Here is a 19,865-nt window from a genome sequence, read left to right as displayed (position 1 = left end):
AGAGAGAGAATGAATAGTAAAAGGATGCTGAGGTGGGTGAAGAGAGTAAGTTCCAAGGACAAGTGGTGGGACCTGCCTAGGATGATGGATGGTAAAGTCTCTTTTAAATGTAACAGGAGGAAAGAAGGGAAGGATGAGAGTAGATGTTAGATAACTGGAACAGAGAGCCCTGGATAATGGCTGTTCTCTCTATAAAGTGAAAGGTACGGTCACTGGCTGAAAAGAGCAGAAAGGACTTGCAATGGTCAGTGCAGAAAGGAGAACAGAGAAAAAAGAAAAAGCCCATGTTCAGGGCTATCCAAGGTGGGTGATCAATAACTTATGGAGAACTCTGAAGACAACTTTGCCTGAACAAGCGTATCGTCAGGTCATTCAGGTCCAGCTGGGCTTTTGCCAGACCATTCAACACAGACTACTAGATTTTTGCTTTGAGGAATAAAAATCAAACATGGAAAACCTACATATAAATATATTTTCACATGAAGAGTCTAAGACTAGAATAAGTACACTAAGATTTCAAATAAATTTTACTAAGATTTCAAATAAAGTTTACCAAATTTAATCTCCTAAGTATATGACTAAGTTCTATTCTTTCTTTTTTTTTTTTTTGAGACGGAGTCTGGCTCTGTCACCCAGGCTGGACTGCAGTGGCGCAATCTCGGCTCACTGCAAGCTCCGCCTCCCAGGTTCACGCCATTCTCCTGCCTCAGCCTCTCCAAGTAGCTGGGACTACAGGAGCCCACCACCACGCCCGGCTAATTTTTTATATTTTTAGTAGAGACAGGGTTTCATCGTGGTCTCGATCTCCTGACCTCATGATCCGCCCGCCTCGGCCTCCCAAAGTGCTGGGATTACAAGCATGAGCGACCGTGCCCGGCCCTAAGTTCTATTCTTTAACTTTTAGTTACCTCAATTTTTCAATTCTTATTTCTTTCAAAATAATTTCAGGAATATTTACCCAAACTGATTTCCTGTCATTATTTTTTATCTACATAATAAGCAAACATAAAAAAAAAAGACCTAAGTGCAAATCTTACACGATATTTATAACTGAAGTTCTATTTCTGTGAACGTGGGCCACATCTACTATAAAGAAATCTCAATATTGGAAATGATTTTTAAAATTTTAAAAGTGGAAAGTCATAATTTCAAGTTTTGGGTGACAAAGAACAATCAATATCAGATCATGCTAGTCATTTTTTCATACCGTATTAACAGCACTTCTTTTTTCTAGTAGTATTCGAAAAAGATTGGCTGTAATCTTGTTATCCTGGATACCTTGCTCAAGGCCACGATTATCATCTTGCATGAGTCTTCGATCCATGATAACTTCAATCTGACCTAACACACAAACAAACAAACAAGTAAAACTGACCATAATAATTTAATACTGACATTCATTGAGCAGCACTTAAGTAGCAGCCATGATGTCTTGCTCTAAATTTCCCCTCCAGGCAAGGAGGTGGATTTATACAACCCACTACACCATGGGCCTTCTCTTGATAGTAGCTCAAAGTAGTTCATAAAACAGGATAGTATTTCTGTGTTTCTTTAGTAATGTTTCACAATATCTGATAAGAAATTTAAAAATGAGACACGACAGATCAAAATTTAAATGAAACTTTTTTTCCAAAACATTAACCTAAAGAGTAAATTAAGTTCTCCAAAACTTTTAGTAGAACCATTTGGAATCAAAAATGCTTATGAGGTTTATTAGGAAATGTACATCACACAGAGAGTAGTAAAATACACACAGATTGGTAGGTCTAAAATAGGTTTGCAAATAAAATTTAGGTTACTTGATATGAAGCAGGTCTCTGAAGAAGCCCTAGAATGTGGACACACTCATGAGATACTCCCTTGCGTCTCTGATATTGTGTTAGTGGCAGCACCACTGTCCTGCCTCTCTGGCTTACAAGGGGTCATACCTAGTTCCTTCATTTGCTATGCAATATTTCCATATTTCCTCTAGCTCAAGTTGTAAGCTAATCATTACATTATGAGATTAAAAAATAAAAAAAAACTAGAGCCATATGTGTACATATATACACACACACACATTTAAGCTAATACTCAAATAAGACTTAGAAAACTGAAGTTACATACTTAAAAATACATGCATATTCATTCATGTCCATTACTATATTAAATGATCATTTGGTACAAAAGGGAAACAGCAAACACAAAAGACTTTAACAATTACTACTATTACATAGTCATAACAATTCTGTTTAGCTTCTTTCTTCTGAGTTTACGTATCTAGTACCTAAAATTACCAGAGATGAGTAGAAATCTCATTGTCACTACCTTCATAATTTAAAAGACAATTGTCCAAGATTTAGTCCCCAGGTGCAGGGATTAAATTGGGTGTGAAGTGACAAGCTGTAGATAGGTATGATCTATCTACAGCTTGTCACTTCCCGCCCAAATTGGCTTATCAACGTCTTGGTAATTTCTAACTCTTCTCCTGTCTCCAAATGTTGGTACATATAACATGTGACTGGCACTTGGTGATTTCCCGGATTGTACTTGAATTGCTTTAATTCAAATACTAAGGTATTTGGTGGCTATAGCAGAAAAAGAGGAACTTTATTTCTTAGCTTGTCTTTACCAGGAAGCAAGATAATGCTGCTTTGTTAATCATGGCTTGAGTCTTACTATCTAGTCCTCTATTTAGGGAACAGCTTTGAGAATTTAAGGCAGTGTTTAAAAATGGGTGGCTCAAGAGTCATGGAGGGCACAAAGATGTTTTACGTTTTGTCAACATAGTGTTTTTTAAAAAATTGTATCAATATTTTACAGATTGAACAACTTCATGTAAAATTCCAGACTTCTGAACTCTTCTTCAAAAATTGAATTTAGCAACACTGGGCCCCTAACCACACAGCAACAATGCTGCCCCACTGCACATTGGGAACATGCTCTTCAGTTTGCTCAAGTCTCTAACCCTCCCTACTGGATCCCTGAAGTGGAGCCATTACTATTTTCAAAACCGAATTCACGTCTTTATGGCATGAGTTTACATGATCTTATCTAATGAAGGCCACAAAGAAAAATGAGAAGTAGCTGTTTTTGTGTGTGTGTGTAAGTTACAGAATGCATGTATATGCCTCATGTAAAAAGTGGGCTTGTGTCAAAGGACACACCAGGAATCTGCACTCACTTATTATCTGGCTCCTTCAGATATTTATCTCTACCAACTCTTAGAATGTAAGAAGACCAATGATACCATGTATGATAACCAATTAAAAATATGTATTATAAAGGATCAAAGTCTCTCAATAGAAAGACTTGCAAAAATTAATCAGTGTCTACTGACTATTTTCTCTCACTTTCTGTGCATCACTTTCTCTCTTTTGGAATCCTCAAAGCCATACCTCTTTATCCCCATATCTCTATCATTTCTACTCCCTTCCTTCTTTCAGGTGGTAGAATAGAAAGACCATGATTCAGAGAAGGACCTAAGTTTGAACCACAACTTCCCAACTTTGCAAACGTAGGCAACTTATCTAAACCTCTGAATCTGAGTTTCCACATCCGTTAAATCATAATGATGATGGAGACCTCTGCAAAATACACACTATTAGGAGAAGCAAATTATCTTTAAAAAGAAATCTTGACATGGAATTTTAGGTCTCCTGTTCTTCATCTGAAGATTTAGGAGATTCATCTTTTTATGTTGTTCTCACAAAACCCAAACTTAACTAATAGTCTGGTTGTTGAAAGAAAAAAGCTGAAAAGAAGACAGGGAGGTTTTAACTAGATATTATACCACATCTGACCAACAGAAAAAGTACACAGTTGGAACTGAAACCTTTCAGAGCGAAAAAGAGTGTAAGCAATACATACCACTATTCAAACTCGAAACCCCTAAAGACTGAGCAGAGAGCAGTGTCAAACGATGTTTGGCATCCTGGATATAGGCCATTGTGGTCATGGGATAGACATTTGCTTGAAGAGGCAATTTGCTCAGTGTCATTCTAGGTTGAATCTATAAAACACAACAATTCCATCTACAAAAAGTGATATTTACAAATGTTCTTTTAAAAACTTGAGGACAGGTGATTTTTCTTCCCAAGAGAAAAAGACAAAGCTTCCTTTTTTGTTCAGTGGAAGAAATAATTTAAAAATGAAAACATTATTTAAAACAATATAAAGAAAAACCACAAGGATATTAGAAAACAATTTTTAGGTGGGAAAGGTAGAACTTGTCCAGATTTTTAAAATAGGCATTCCTATTTAAATTCAGAATAAAAATGCTTAAAAGTCTTCTACCTCTCCAATATTTGCATAAAACAAATTATAAAGGTATTAAGTATTCATTTCTCATCTAAATCTAACATACTGCTTTTGTAATGAATGCTAAGTATAATAGCTCTCTATCCCCTTTCAAGAAATATCTCTTATTATTCTTGAATTGGTTTTAATAAATACCACAGATCTCCAAACCAAATCTTCTAAGATAATTATGTTATAATCAAATGCATATTTATATTTAAAAACCATTCAGTGCTTCCTCTTTTTGATTAGTTTCAACGTAGATGGTTCCTAATTCCAATTCCTTGTAGCCTAGTACCTGAATGTTAGAAATATGACTCTACTTTTTGAGAAAGACTGTCGGTAACCCCAAAGCCCATCTGGGTCACAGTGACTGACTCTAAGCTCAGAACCCTATTATCAGTGAATCTTAATGATACCACATAAAAATGTCATCTCCTCATTTAAACTCATGAAAGTTGGACATAAAAGTGAAGAAAAGAAGAGGTACAAAGTTACCATAATAGTTAACATGTATTAAGTGCCCATTAACGAAAGGCATGGTCCAGAGTATTTCACAAATCTGATCTTTAATCTTCCCAACAACCCTGCAATGTCTCCTTCAAATTACTGGTTGTACTAGGTTGAATAATGCCTCCCTCTCTCAAATTCCTGTCCACCCACAACCCGTGAATGTGTTCTTATTTTGAAATAGAGCCTCTGTAGAAATAGATGAGGTCATTCTGGATCATGTTGGGACTTAACCTAATGACTGGCATCTTTACAAGAAGAGGGAAATTTGGACACAGACAGATACAAGAGGCATAGGGAGAACGCTGTATGACAAAAGAGGTGGAGATGGGAGTGATGCATACACAAACCAAGGAATGCCAAGCATGGGCAACCACTAGAAGCTGGGAAAGGGCAAGGAAGGTTATTTCCCTGTAGCCTTTGGAGGGAATATGGCCCTGCCAACAGCTTGATGTTAGAAATCTAGTCTCCAGAACTGTGAAAGAATAAAGTTTTGTTGTTTTACATGATTCCATTTGTATGGCAGCCTTGGGAAATTAATAAACTGATAAAGCTACAACTGTAAAATGTTTACAGAAAAAAAAAAAGTAAAGCTACCTTAAAAGAATTCTCTATTTCTCCTTTCCAAACCCAATTAACTTGTATATGTAAACTTATTTTAAAAAATGTAAAACTACCACAATTGTGTTGTTGCTACCCCCATTCCCCACTGGTGGAGCTAGATATCTAGTTTTGCCCAAGTACTACTATATCCAAAGCTTAAAAAATGGTCAATTTTAAAAGCAGAAATATTACAGACTTAAAAGTAATATCTTCTTTTTTAGTCAAACGTCCCAACCTCAAAAAGAAAATTCACATTTTTAGTTATTCGGTTTTACTAAGTTTCTCATTCATGGCTACACCCACAAATACAAATAACTGGTTTTGTATAATTTTAAGAAAAGACTTTCTTTTGTACATAAAAAAATGAATCACCATAAAGTTGAGATTTTATTTGGAATCCAAATGGCTGTAGTCGAATTAACATGCTAATTCAGAATGTATGCTGCAATTTTTATGTTTTGGAAAAAGTTTAAATTTAACTTTTGCAGGAAATCATAGAAGAGAAAATTATTAAAATCTTTTTCACCCACCCCCAGGTGAAAATCAAAGTAAAAGTGTTTATTGTAAAATTATTTCTATTCACAGCCAGAAATTTCTAAAACACTTGTTTTAAAAACATGCTCATGGTTTTAATGGTATTTCAAAGATATGTTATCAAACACATACACTCAGAAAACAGAGATTTAGGTAACAATCGAAAGTGCTCTATTAAATTGGAGAATTGACAATCTGGTAAGATTGTATAAATCAATTTCCTTACTACAATTTGAAATTATTTCATGAAAATTTTGCTTAAATATATACCTGCCCATTTCTAAATAGATATACCTATGTATAGTATACATGTGTGTCTCTGTATGTATAATGGTATACACACACACACATACAGAGGAAGAGTTTTCCTGAAATTTACAAGAGCCCATTATTAGATCATACATTAAACCAATATATAAGGAATAAACTTAATAGGTATGGATCAATTCCTTATGAGGATAACTGATACAGACTTTGTATCCCCACCCAAATCTCATCTTGAATTGTAATCCCCAGGTGTTGAGAGAGAGACCTGGTGGGCAGAGACTGGATCATGGGGGTGATTCCCCCAATGGTGTTCTTTTGATAGTGAGGGAGATCTCACGAGATCTGATGGTTTTATAAATGGCAGTTCCCCTGGGCTTTTCTCTCTCTTGCCTGCAGCCATGTAAGACTTGTCTGCTTCCCCTTCCTCTACGATTGTAAGTTTCCTGAGGCTACCCCTGGTCATACAGAACTGTGAGTCAATTAAACCTCTTTCCTTTATAAATTACCCAGTCTCAGGTATTTCGCTATAGCAGTGTGAGAGTGGACTAATACAAAAACAGACTGGGCACAGTGGCTCACGCCCACAATCCCAGCACTTTGAAAGGGTAAGGTGGGCAGATCACGTGAGTCCAAGAGTTCGAGACCAGCCTGGCCAACATGGTGAAACCCTGTCTCTGCTAAAAATACAAAAATTAGCTGGGTGTAGTGGTGTCTGCCTGTAGTGCCAGCTATTTGGGAGGCTGAGGCAGGAGAGTTGCTTGAACCTGGGAGTCAGAGGCTGCAGAGAGCTGAGATCATGCCACTGCACTCCAGCCTGGGCAACAGAGCGAGACTGTCTCAAAAAAAAAAAAAAAAAAAAAAAAAAAACAACAACAACAAAAAAAACAAAAACCCAATAAGTATAATCCATCAATCCCTAATTATGTTTCCTTTCTGGTAGATAAATTCATATATATATACTTTAGCATCAAGATATTTAACATTCATAGTGGTCACCAAATCTACCCTTTGAACAAATAAATCCTTACAAAAAGATGTTCTAAAAAAATGGTCTCCCGAATATTTGTTCTAACTGTAGAACCTGAAATTATCTGTCAAAATTCAGTTTTATTTTAGAAATAATTTGCAACTTTAAGTATACTTTTTCAAAGGATCCAAAATTAACTGGGCCATTATTATATATAAGAATTACATACCAATACAACCATTACTTAAACATTTTAAAGGAAAAATTACCTGGTATCCATTTAGGTCAGTATAAAATCTATTTTGGCTTTTTATATCAGAAGAAATTTTCATTGCAATCTCACGGTTATATACTTTTCGGATGTCCACAATATTGGAAACTTCCACAGACTGTCCTTCTATTCCTAAATTTAAAAAATATATATATAGTTTAATAGAAAGAAATTACTTGCCTCACCTTTTTGAAATATACTATACAGAACTCTTTCCAAAGTTACATACATTTTCTTATTTTCTACTTCCTGTCTTAACATCTCTTATATAATAAATGCTATGACAATTTAACTTTTCTTTTTAAAAACTATTAGAAGGTAGATAGCATTTATTCAGGGGAGCATATTATTCAACCAAAGAATGAAGCAACTGGGATGAGAAAAATGTAGATGATGTACAACATGTAAATGATTCACTGAGTTCTAGAGGGGAAACAGGACATGAAATGAAAAAAGGGCTGCCCAGCTACAGGCCAGTCCACTTCTCACCTGCACCACCATTTCCCAAAAGAGCCATTCTAGCCCACTTTTTCACCATTCTCTCCTTACAGACCAGAAATTATGAGCCAGTAAAGTTTACATTCTGCTGGTTCAAGTGACAGTGTATTATTGCTAGGACAAGAGACAGGAGATCCAATGAGATGGTTTATGGCTGAAAGTGATATTAACATATTAGTATTTGTGGACTATAATCTGGAAAGCTCTCCAGAAGTTAAACCAATTTTAGTTCAGTTTAGTATCTCTTAGGACCCCTTGTTATGAAATGATCCATTTTGTCCTTTGTTATATAAAGCAGAGGACAGCTTTAAAAAGTCCCTAACATATAAAACATTCGTTTGGATAAGCCTCAAGTGTTTACTAGTTTCTGTCGTTCTACTTTAATTGTATCTTCAGGTCCTCAGTGAGGCCTTGGGTCAATTTCATAGAGAGAGAAGAGGAAATCCAACACACTTAATACAGATCAAGAGTGTATGAGATAAAAAGGAATGAATTAATGGCATTTGCAGCGACCTGCATGAGACTGGAGACTATTATTCTAAGTGAAGTAACTCAGGAATGGAAAACCAAACACTGTATGTTCTCACTGATATGTGGGAGCTAAGCTATGATGATGCAAAGGCCTAAGAATGATACAATGGACTTTGGGGACTTGGGAGGAAGGGTTGGAGGGGGGGCGAGGGATAAAAGACTACAAATAGAACTGCTCGGGTGATGGGTGCACCAAAATTTCACAAATCACCTCTAAAGAACTTACTAATGTAACCAAATACCACCTGTACGCCAATAACCTATGGAAATTTTTTTTAAAAAGGGTGTGTGAGAGATATTACAGGACCTTCTAAAGACAGCAATTAGGAAAGTGGTCATAAGAAGAAAGAGTGACGTTATTCCATTCAATAAAGCTGAAGCTTTCTGAGGTTCAGAAAGGAAAAAAGGAAAAATGCGGAAGGGAGGAAAGGAGTAAGGAAGACTTTTTCCTAGGAGACAAGTAGAATCCCCAGAGCTTAGCAGAAGGTGACAGCAAAGAGTTAAAGAAAGGAAGTTTAACTCTGTGAGGTTTGTGGGAAAGAGTGTAAATGCAGGCCCCACGGTTCTCGCTTCTCGGGGCTGGCACCCGCGATCCTACTGAACACAAGCCTTCTCCCTCAGCACTCCGGCGCACCACACAGGTTCCCAGCGTTCCCAGTGTTTGGCTGGGGCAGGGCACGCCATAGCAGGCAGTTTCCCTTCCATCCCCCTTGGGCCATACTGGATCGGTCCTTCTGGAAACAATGACTGATAAAGCAGAGAAGGTTGCTGTAGAACCTGAAAACATGTTTAAACGTCCCAGGGAATCTGAGAGTCCTTCATCTCGGAAAAGGCAGAAGATGGCCCTGTTGTTAAGGAAACAAAGAGCAGGAGACAGCCTTATTCCAGTAAGGCTGCCTGCTATGGCGTGCCCTGCCCCAGCCAAATGTCCAAGGAAAAGAAGCTTATGGCAGGAGATGGTATTCCACCAAGCCAACTGGATTCTCGGTTTGATGACTTCAGTGGTTTCAGCAAAGATGGGCTGATGCAGAAACCTGGTAGAAATGCACCTGTAGGAGGAATCATTACCAGCAATTTCTCTGGAGATGACCTAAAAGTCACAGAAATATTCCCTTTTCCAAAACGCCAAGAAGAAATTAATGCTGATATAAAATGTCAATTAGTGAAGGAAATTCGACACTTTAGACGAAAATATGAAAAGCTCTTCAAATTGCTTGAAGGACTGCAAGGACCTATAGAAGTCAAGAAATGATTTTTTGAATCCATCATCAAGGAAGCCACAAGATTTATGAGACGAGACTTAATTCAGCACCCTGAGAAGAAACTGGAACAAATGATTTCTGGCTACTTGTTCAAGAAGGATCATCTCACCCCAAATGCATAATCTTGTTAATGATTGAGGAGGAAAAAAGGATCAAATTGCTGTTTTCTAGAATGGAGCAGGATATTGCTGAAGCTTCTTAGCATGTGTTAGTGAATAAAATGGCCTTCCAGAGGCTAAGGCATTTCTGTTAAAAAAAAAAAAAAAAAGAAAAAAAGAATGTAAATGCAGTTAGTGTAAGCACCATAGATTTATCTGAAAAGTACAATGGAAATTCTAAAATAAAAATAACAATCTAGTGATAAATAACACTTAAATGGGCTGAAGCCTCTAGGATCAGAATTTTCAGAATGCTCACTGAATTTCTTTCTGGTATATACTGCTCTTCCAACTCGAATGGAGCTAACTAGTGTTTCTTCCTACATTCATAAAACTATTATGAGTACCATCTCCATGGGTGAGGAAATGCGGAATGTCATTAAAAAAAAAGAGACGGGGCCTCACTATGTTGTTCAGGCTGGCCTCGAACTCCTGGGCTCAAGCAATCTTCCCACCTCAGCGTCCTGAGTAGTTGGGACTACAGGCATGTGCCACGGCACCCAGCTGATGCCTTTTTTTTTTTTTTTTTTTTTTGATGGCCATAGTCTGAACCACTAACCCCTGCCAGTTACCTACACATGTACATTTCCTGATGACAATTATTGCAAGGACCTGGAAAGATAGATGACCCAAATACCTCCACCACTATTGGGAAGTTGAAAAAGAAATCACATATATAACTGATGATAAATAACAGTATCTTCTCTGACCTAGGAAATGCATTACTGTAAATGCAAACCCTCTTTTCAGTATGCTTACATTAACCAAAATAGTTTTGTAAAGCCAAAATGAAATGTATATGGAATTTTAATAACAACAGATAAGCATCTACAAATGAACCAAAAACATCCAAAACACAAAATGTAGCACCAAGCATGATAGTATTCACATAATACCAGGGAGCATGGCTGATGACAGGAAGTAAACTCTAATTTGCTAAAAGCATTCATTGGGTTTTTAGTACTATTTTATGTTTCCTTCTGTCTAGATGAGATATTCTCTCAAAGATCAACAGAATACATGAAATGAAATAAAGCCTTAACAAAAGAGAACATCATTAATTTTAATTCATGTATCTCCAGAAAGCATTTATAAAAGAACATGCTTCAAGGAAAAAATAATAATTTCACACTACCTCTAGCAATAATAAAGTATTTCTGTTGAGAAAATCATCTTTCTCAAGCTCAGCATTATACTCAGATCCTGTTGTGGCAACAAACACTTAAAGCTCTTTAAAATGAGCCTTTATGTCCATTCACAATTCAGCAAGATAGCAATTTAAAGTTTGTATCAGGACAGACTTTTAAAATAAGATTAAACTTAATATACTTATTATGAACAAGCTAAACAAAACCTGTAATGGTCATAAAAGCAAGGAGGTATCCCTGAGTTCTCAATGATAATTTATTATTTTTTTAAAGATCAGTATATGTGAGAGAGTGAAAGGATTGCCAACTGCTCCTATTCTGTGTCAGTAATTCCCTAAGTTTTACCTTTCCCAAAGAGGCTCACGCAATGGAAGGGAGAACTTCCCGGGAAGCAGGAATGCAAACCAGCAGTATCCAATGGTCTGTTTTACCTGTGCATCGCATGGCAGCAAAAATGCTAGTTTTTTACTAAAATGGCTCCACCTGGGCATGAATGGCCAGGGCTTTCTAAGTCCCCCTGGTTTCTCTTTAACACTTTATAAGATTAGTCACTAGGGAAAGAAAGGACTGATGCCATTCCCAGGTTTCAACAAAGAGAAATATGTGCCCTCTTGCTGTTAATTCTCTCCTCCTTGGAAGAGAGAATGGAGTTTGTTTATCCTTATTCCCATAGGCAATGCAAGGTAGAACAGAGCCAGTTCACAGGTGAAAAGTGGTAATAAAAAGGCCAAAAAGAGTCCTTCAGAAGGTCCCACTACGCCAGAGTGTTGTATAGATGCTGTAGATTCCAGTCTCACACCCGGAGCTAGGGTTTTTTTTTTTTTTTTAATCTCCCTACAGAATGTTAGCTTCTCACAGATACAGACTGTCTTACATACCACCTTTGCATTCCAGTTCTTAACAATTGGGGTACATGGTAAGTACTGAATCACTGTTAGACGGAAATAGCTAAGATATGAAAGCCTGTCCTTTATCATGCAGAAGTTAGCTGATACGGGAGGAAAGTAAACTGGGCTATGGATAAAGTTTAAGTAAACTTTCATTTTACATACATGTTACATGCATGTTAGAATGTAAGTTCCTTAAGGCTAGAGACCATGTCTTATTTATCTTCATGTTCCCAGCACGTAGACGTGTACAATAAATGTATGTTGAGTGAAGGGTGGTAAACGTATGCTGAGTGAAGGGTGGCAGCTATGTGGCAATGACAGGAGCCAAGAGTTATTGATGCTTACTATGTACCATATGTTTACTACAAGCTTTACATATAATGACTCCTTTCGTCCTGACCCTAAGCCGAGGAAGAAATCACTCATCCAAGGACAAGACTGGCAGAACCAGGACTAAACCACTACATCATCAGGTCTCACTGGCAGACCAACTATTGGAGAAGGCTCAAGTTACTCTGGAACCAAGGGCTGGGAGAAGCCTTGTAGTAAGTGAGTAGAGAGAAGACCTCCAGATTTTGTTTTTGTTTTTGTTTTTGTTTTTAAGGGGAGTGGGCACTGAACTGAAATCTGATATCCTGCAAGAGCTATTTGAGTGAAATAAAGCATAAGAGGCTTCCAGACCCCAAAAACTCTTTAAAACAACCCAAAACTCTCTTTTTTGAGTGAAATAAAGCACAAGAGGCTTCCAGACCCCAAAAACTCTTTAAAACAACCCAAAACTCTCTTTTAAAATGGCACACTCACCTTAGAAGCCAAGAAAGTAATACATATTTAATATTAAAGACAGATACTCTATTGCACAGCAGTTCCTCCCCACTGTACCTAGCTGAGATGTACATAATGGTGAGCCCAGGAGGCATGCACCAGTATGTTCACTGCATACTGGCGCTAGGAACAAAAAAATGTGAAGACACGCTAGATGCCCTTCAACAGGGAAATGAATAAATAAAATCACATACACCCATGTTATGGAATGCTGTGTCACAAATGAAAAGCATGAGGTAACTGTCTCTCTTGGCAGAGAAACATCAGAAGAAAAAAGCTAAATGTAGCATTTGTATAGCATGATAAACTATGCTGAAAATTGACACAAACACAATACTATACTTTTCTACAGTTCTAAGACAGTGCGGTGCATGTATGCTTGCACATGTATCTGAATTCCTCTCCTGAAGAGTGGATGGAGACAGACACAGATGCCAGAGGAATTTTACTTTATATCTGTAATGTGTGAAATTTGTCAGAAGAGTACACATATATATTACTTATACCTGTATTTATAAAATAATATTAAGCATCTTTAGAATATTTTCTGACACAGCAAGAAGAAATAAAACCAAGTAGGTCACCGTCAGGAGGCTGAGCCGTATCTCAGCTTTGGGAGGACAGAACACTCAGGCTTACAGGGTTTCAGCACCACTCTCAAAATGATGTTGCTCCTCTCAGAGCCTTCCCCCACTGGGTGGATCAGGAGAGAGAGAACAGAAAACAAAAGGCGTCATCCTCTTAACTGTTGCTTAGCACCAGTCTAAGGAAACCAAAAAGGGTGCTCCCTCGTGTGGGGAGAGAAAAACTGGAAGGCATGCCGGTGCGGTGGCTCATGCCTGTAATTCCAGTACTTTGGGAGGCTGAGGTGGGTGGATCACGTGAAGTCAGGATTTCGAGACCAGCCTGCCCAACATAGCAAAACACTGTCTCCACTAAAAAAAATACAAAAATTAGCCAGGTGTGGTGGCAGGCACCTGTAATCCCAGCTGCTTGAGTGGCTGAGGCAGGAGAATCACTTGAACCCAGGAGGCAGAGGTTGCAGCAAGCCAAGATCGCGCCACTGCACTCCAGCCTGGGGCAACAGAGTGAGACTCCATCGCAAAAATAATGATAATTATTATTATTAAAAGAAAAACTGGAGGGCAAGCCCGACACATGCCATGCCTGAAATATGAGGTAAAGGAAACATCCAGGAGGGAGTAAGGACTCCACGAAATGCAAATGGAAACCCTGGAGTCATAGCTCTGAGCAACAACTAATGATGGCCTTCGGAGAATCCCAGGCTTTTACTTCCTCTGTACCACCAACTCTCTCAGATCCTTCAACAATTTATCTGAAGCTGCCTAATTCAACCCAGAACTGCAGAATCTCAGAATTAGCTCAACCCTCTCCACCTCTCCAGATCATCTTATTCTAGCTATTTTGAAATGCAAAAGTATACTTTTCCAAGGAATATACCCATAAATCATATACCACTCTCACCACACTCAACCAGTTATAGGAGTCAGAGGCAACAACTTGGGAAAAAGGACAAAAAAGAACCTCACTCATATCCCAGCAAAGTCCAGTATCTTATCAGTGGCACCTAATGTGATTAGGACAACTCATTAGATCAAGAGGGACAATAGCAAACGGCCCATGATCACCTAGGAAAAAGACAAGTGATGGCAAGAATCCTAAGAGGCATATTTAAGTCCGCAAATAAAAGTTTAACTGAAATTTAACATGGCTATCAAATCACATAAAATAAATCTCCAAAACCACCCATCTAAGATTCAAAGAAATGTCTGAGTGTCTTAAAAATACTGGCTCTCAGGGAAAGGGAACCTTGCTATCTATCTAATTGTTGCTCTCATCTCCTTTCCTCCAATCTGTGTCTCAGCAGAGAGGATGACAGAATCATCACTTTGTTGCAGAAGTAGGATAATAATAGCTATCATAAAAAACCAGGGCTTCTGATTTTGAATATTCCCTCTTCAATTTCGGAAACATTTTGTTTTGTATTTTAATCATCAAAAATATAAAAATACCTTTGCTATTATGCACTTACTTTAGTTTGTAAACTTTGTAACTAAAGTTTTGTAAACTTTATCCAATTTAGCTTAAAGCTCAAGCTTATCGTTACTAATTAACATATACTGCTTAATTCGATAAGTATGCTTATATGAAATTCTCACAACAATGACAAACTGAGTAAGTCAACATCTAAACGTTTCTAAAAAGAAAATATTATCGTGACCATATTTAAAAAAAAAAACTGTACTTATATCTGAAAGTACCAAAATAAAAATGGTAATAATTCCCACTACTGGATGACCTTTTTTTCAATGTTGACCCACTCAATTTACCATTCATTATAAGATCTAATTTATCCTCTGAGTCACTGCCGATTTCTGGGTCTGTAAATGTTCATATTGATTATTTCTCCACAAGTGAAAATTTTAGCATCTGCTTTCATGAATACAAATTTTAGTAAATTTCATTCCAAGTCACAAATTTAAGAAAATGATGATATACTGCCTTGTGCCATTCATGAAATACTACTAAACAGCTACTATTACTTACCAATCACTTATGAGTTAGGCACTAGTGTACCTATTTTACACTTTTCATTTCAATAATTCTCAAGAAAATGTCAAAAACTAAATCTGTAATAGGAAAGGTATGGCATTTTGATCATACGAATTGCAAATGTTGGGTAAAGATTATACCAATAAACTATGATATACTTGAAGAAGACGTAATAACTGAAAAACATATAACAAAACTGAAAGGCTTTTTGGTTTTTTTTTAAAGTATTAATGTTATGAAACAACAGAATTTTTTGGAAGCCCTGTTTTGGAGGGATCATAACACTGACATCAGTTTTAACCTCAAAATAGATAAAATAAATAAGGTCTAACTAAAACACTCCCCTAGGAGGTGAATAAAATAGCTTACAACACTGGAGTTTTTTGGTGCCTTCCCCGTGTCCCAGGCTTGGGCTGGTCTAGGACAGAGGAGAGAGTTAACTTTGTAAACTTTGTAACTAAAGTTTTGTAAACTTTATCCAAGTTTACAAAATCATGATATTTGATCTGCACATCTGTGGCACTGGCAGTTACTCTGAACTTACCTACTTCCTGTTTTCCCAAACATGCTCCTTTCTAAGGCACCTTTAGGCAGGAAAAGATTCCTCACAATGATCTGCCTCCATGACGGATGTTTCTTTCTTTTCCACCACTCTATTTCTTCTCTCAACTTCCAAAAAAAAATAAAACAAGCAGCAGCATATCTCTCACCCTCTTTAGTGTGTGCTGAACAAAGACAGTTCAATATACTGGTGTCTGATTGGACTTTAATGACTAAGTAACAAATATTTCTGCAAAACACGTGGTTTCCAATTGCTTGCTTTCACCAAAATTGAAAGCATACCTAATCAGGTTGTCAGGCAGTAGATCTTTAAAAATAATTGATTAAAATTAATGTTTGACGATAGATCAGTCTGTGACTTATGGCATCTAACTCAGGAGTTTAAAGTACTGAATGATATTCCTATAACAAAACTCCTTCCATTATCAGCTACTTATTTATGTGAACAACTTTCCTTTGCACTGATATTTATCAAAACAAAAATTAAGAATAAAATCATATATCATTCTAGCAATGAGTGACATTCATCAATGAATACATTATCCATTAGGAATAAAAAAGGTACAACCCACTGAGAAAAATGTTTTCATTAAAATTTATAAAATAAAATTATTAAAATATGAACATATTTATGTTTTGACCAACTGCATACAAATAATAATTTTTATATCTCAATCCAGAAGAAATAAAATACTTAGAGCCTTATAACAGACTTTTAAAACTGTATATGTAAATACACACACACACACACACGATTTTTGTTTTAGAGAAGTAATGAAAGACTGACCAATAACAAAGCTCTGAACTACAAAAATACTACATTAAGACAAAATTCTGTGGAGAAATAGAATGTAATGATAAGGAGAAAATAATGATGTGAAGTTTCTGACAGTTAAAGAAAAAGCTAGTGCAGGCTTTTAAAAAACACATGATTTAGTACCACTGCCCACTGGATATGCTTATTTTTAAAAGTCACCATGTACAATACACCAAAATAACATCCTTTGCAATTATTTAAATGTATAAGGAAAAACTACAAGTCAATTAAAAAATATATAAGGGACAAAGAGTTCTTCAAATCCTTACAGTGGGGTTCTAAACAACCTTATTTCACATATTGTGATATTCTTTTCCTCCTTTCTGCCTTTCATGTGACATTCTCTAAGACCTAGCCTCTCAGTGACTCACGTCCTTCATTAAATCCTCCCCAATTCCCCCAATCCTTAATGACCATGCTTTGTCTTGTAACACTCAACTATCTAACCCATCTGGCTTACTCACTCTTGTAAGTAGATACAACACTCACTATGGGTAAGGTTCCTTGTATATTCACTCGGTGAATACTCCAAACATCCTCTGAAGCTGATTTTACTACTGTCAACATTTCAGGACGATAAAACCAAAGCCAGGTTGGCAGTAACCTGTGCAAGGTCAAACAGCTGCTAAGTGGCAGAGCTGGGATGGGCCTGGGAATAAAACACAAGAGAACTGGCTCTGGAGTCTCAACTCTGAGCCATTACACATCTCCTGTGTTTCCCATCCCTGTGCCCTTCACCTGAGTTCAGTGCATCCCACCTTTGTAGGGGATGATGCTTCTTTGCTAAGGAGTTATGGCTTCAACAATCAGCTGCTCTCAAACAGCCCCAAAGATAACCTCTGAGTTCTGAATCTGTGTAACCAGAATGTGCTTACAGTCCCTTAAAATAACCTTCTCTTTCATGCCTGTAGGGAATAATCAGATTCGACATATAGCTACTTATTTCAATTTTTAAAAGTTCCAATTAACAGGGAAAAAAATCTTTAGCAGTCAATTGCATATTATGATATTCCAAAAATGTTTTCATTACCTAAGCCTGCCTAGCTATAACTTACTTAATGCTTTTTACTTTTAAATCAAACTAAATATGGAATATAGCTCTGGAAAAAAATGGGAGATTGATTGCAAACCATTTTAACGTCCTCATGAATCTTTTTATGGAAATAAAAAGAACTTCAGTGAAGCTGTGAGACCTTGTTTACAAGTGGGGTAGACTCCAGGGATGGAAGCCCCAGATTCAGGCATTCTTAGAAGATGAATTTAATCACTTCTTGGCCTTTTGGCTAAGACCAAGTGTAGAAGATGAATTTAGAAGCAGGAATTCAGGCACAGGAGATTTTATGTGAAACTAAGTTGTATGAAGACTCTTTGACAGTTACACCTAATTGAACAACTACCTTTTTTATAGATTAAAAAACTGAGTCCCTAAGAAATTAAACGACAAACCCATACTCCTCTAGTTTGCTTAGAGGCAAAACTAAGGATTTGGATCTCTAAATCCCAATGTGATTCCCTTATAAGAGGGGGGTCTTCAAAAGTTTCATGAAAAATGCATATCATGAAAAAACTATGCATGGATTTCATGAAAATAAACTCATACTTACTTATTGTAACATGTCTGAACAGGATCTAGTTTGAGGCACTAAGAAGGGTGAGACTTCGATTTGATAAGAACCCCTATCAGAGCAATATAAATTATGCTAAAATTTAAACAAGAACAAACATCAAATTTATAGTGAAGCTTGGGTAGAAGTATGGTGAAATCACTGATGCTTTATGAAAAGTTTATGCGGACAATGGTCCAAGAAAATCAGCAGTTTACAAAGTAGATAAATTGTTTTAAGAAGGGATGAGACAATGTTGAAGATGAAGACTACACCAATTTTCAAGAAAAAAATTAAGTTCGCTCCTGTTCTAACTGAAGAGAACTAACAATTACCAGCTTATACAATTCTGAGTGCAAAATTAAAGTTGAGGAAACTTTCCACTCAATGGGTGCCAAAACCATTGTGTCCAGATCAGCTGCAGACAAGAGCAGAGCTTTCAATGGAAATTTTAAATAAGTGGGATCAAGATCCTGAAACATTTCTTTGAAGAATTGTAATAGTAGATGGAATACAGCTTTACCAGTATGATTCTGAAGACAAAGTACAATCAAAACAATGGCTACCAAGAGGTAGAAATGGTCCAGTCAAAGCAAAAGAAGACTGGCCAAGAGTAAAAGTCATGGCAACAGCTTTTTGGGATGCTCAAGGCATTTGGTGTGTTGACTTTTTGGAGGCCCAAAGAACAGTAAAATCTGCTTGTTACGAGAATATTTTGAGAACATTAGCCAAAGCCTTAGCAGAAAAACACCCAGGAAAGTTTCATCAGAGTTCTTCTCCACCATAATGCTCCTGCTCATTCCTCTCATCAAACAAGGGCAATTTTGTGACAGTTTCAATGGAAAATCATTAGGCGGTCACTTACAGTGCTAATTTGGCTCCTCCTGACTTCTTTTTGTTTCCTAATCTTAAACAAGTATTTAATGGGCACTCATTTTACTTAATAATATAAGTAGACTGAAATGACATGGATAAATTCCCAGGACCCTCCGTTCCTTAGGGATGGACTGAGTAGCTGGATTCATTGCTTACAAAAGTGTCATGAACTTGATGAAGCTTATGTTGATAGTTTATATTTTTAATTTTTATCTTTTAATTCCATTTGTCCACAAACTTTTTGAAGTCCCCTAGTATGTTTAACTAGATGAAGCTCATTTTGATTCTCTAAAAGCCAAGAGTCAGGTTATAAATCCACTTATGTTTATATATTCAAAATTGCTCAGAGAAAAACTAAGCAACTCTCTTCGATTGCTAAATATGCAAGGAAATCAGTCATTTCAGTGAAAGGAAAGTCTTTCCTTCCATACTTTTTGGTGTCAGTTCATTACATTTTACCTCCAGGCTGCTTGTTTTCTTTGAGTAAGATCCATTACATATAATACTTTATGATATGTTGGTGGAAAACAGGGCAGAAGTATCGCATTTAAGATGTTTCCCCGAAGGGTTAAAACATGGTTTACACACACATACATACTCACTCGCTAACAAACACCTGCCTCGGAGAACACAGTCCTTGCGCCAGTGAAATGTACACGACACACTGGTTACCCACAGTGACCTAATTCTT

At 36.9% G+C, this 19,865-nt stretch overlaps 1 protein-coding gene and 1 pseudogene across 1 annotated transcript in view; one reads left to right on the top strand and one right to left on the bottom strand.

Moving 5' to 3' along the window:
• The window catches only part of MAN2A1 (mannosidase alpha class 2A member 1), a 177,007-nt gene that overhangs the window by 20,969 nt on the left and 136,173 nt on the right, over positions 1-19,865 (bottom strand). The window contains exons 17-19 of the mRNA XM_030817529.1: positions 7,429-7,562; positions 3,850-3,991; positions 1,208-1,341 (exon numbers count right to left, since the gene is read on the bottom strand). Coding sequence (XP_030673389.1) covers positions 1,208-1,341; positions 3,850-3,991; positions 7,429-7,562 — 410 coding nt within the window. The remainder of the gene's footprint in view (positions 1-1,207; positions 1,342-3,849; positions 3,992-7,428; positions 7,563-19,865) is intronic.
• On the top strand, positions 9,203-9,843 carry LOC105739382 (annotated as a pseudogene).

This window comes from Nomascus leucogenys, chromosome 2 (assembly GCF_006542625.1).
Source record: "Nomascus leucogenys isolate Asia chromosome 2, Asia_NLE_v1, whole genome shotgun sequence".
Taxonomy (NCBI): Eukaryota; Metazoa; Chordata; class Mammalia; order Primates; family Hylobatidae; genus Nomascus; species Nomascus leucogenys.
The sequence above is the reverse complement of the archived record's forward strand: the minus strand, read 5'-3'. Positions and strand labels throughout refer to the sequence as shown.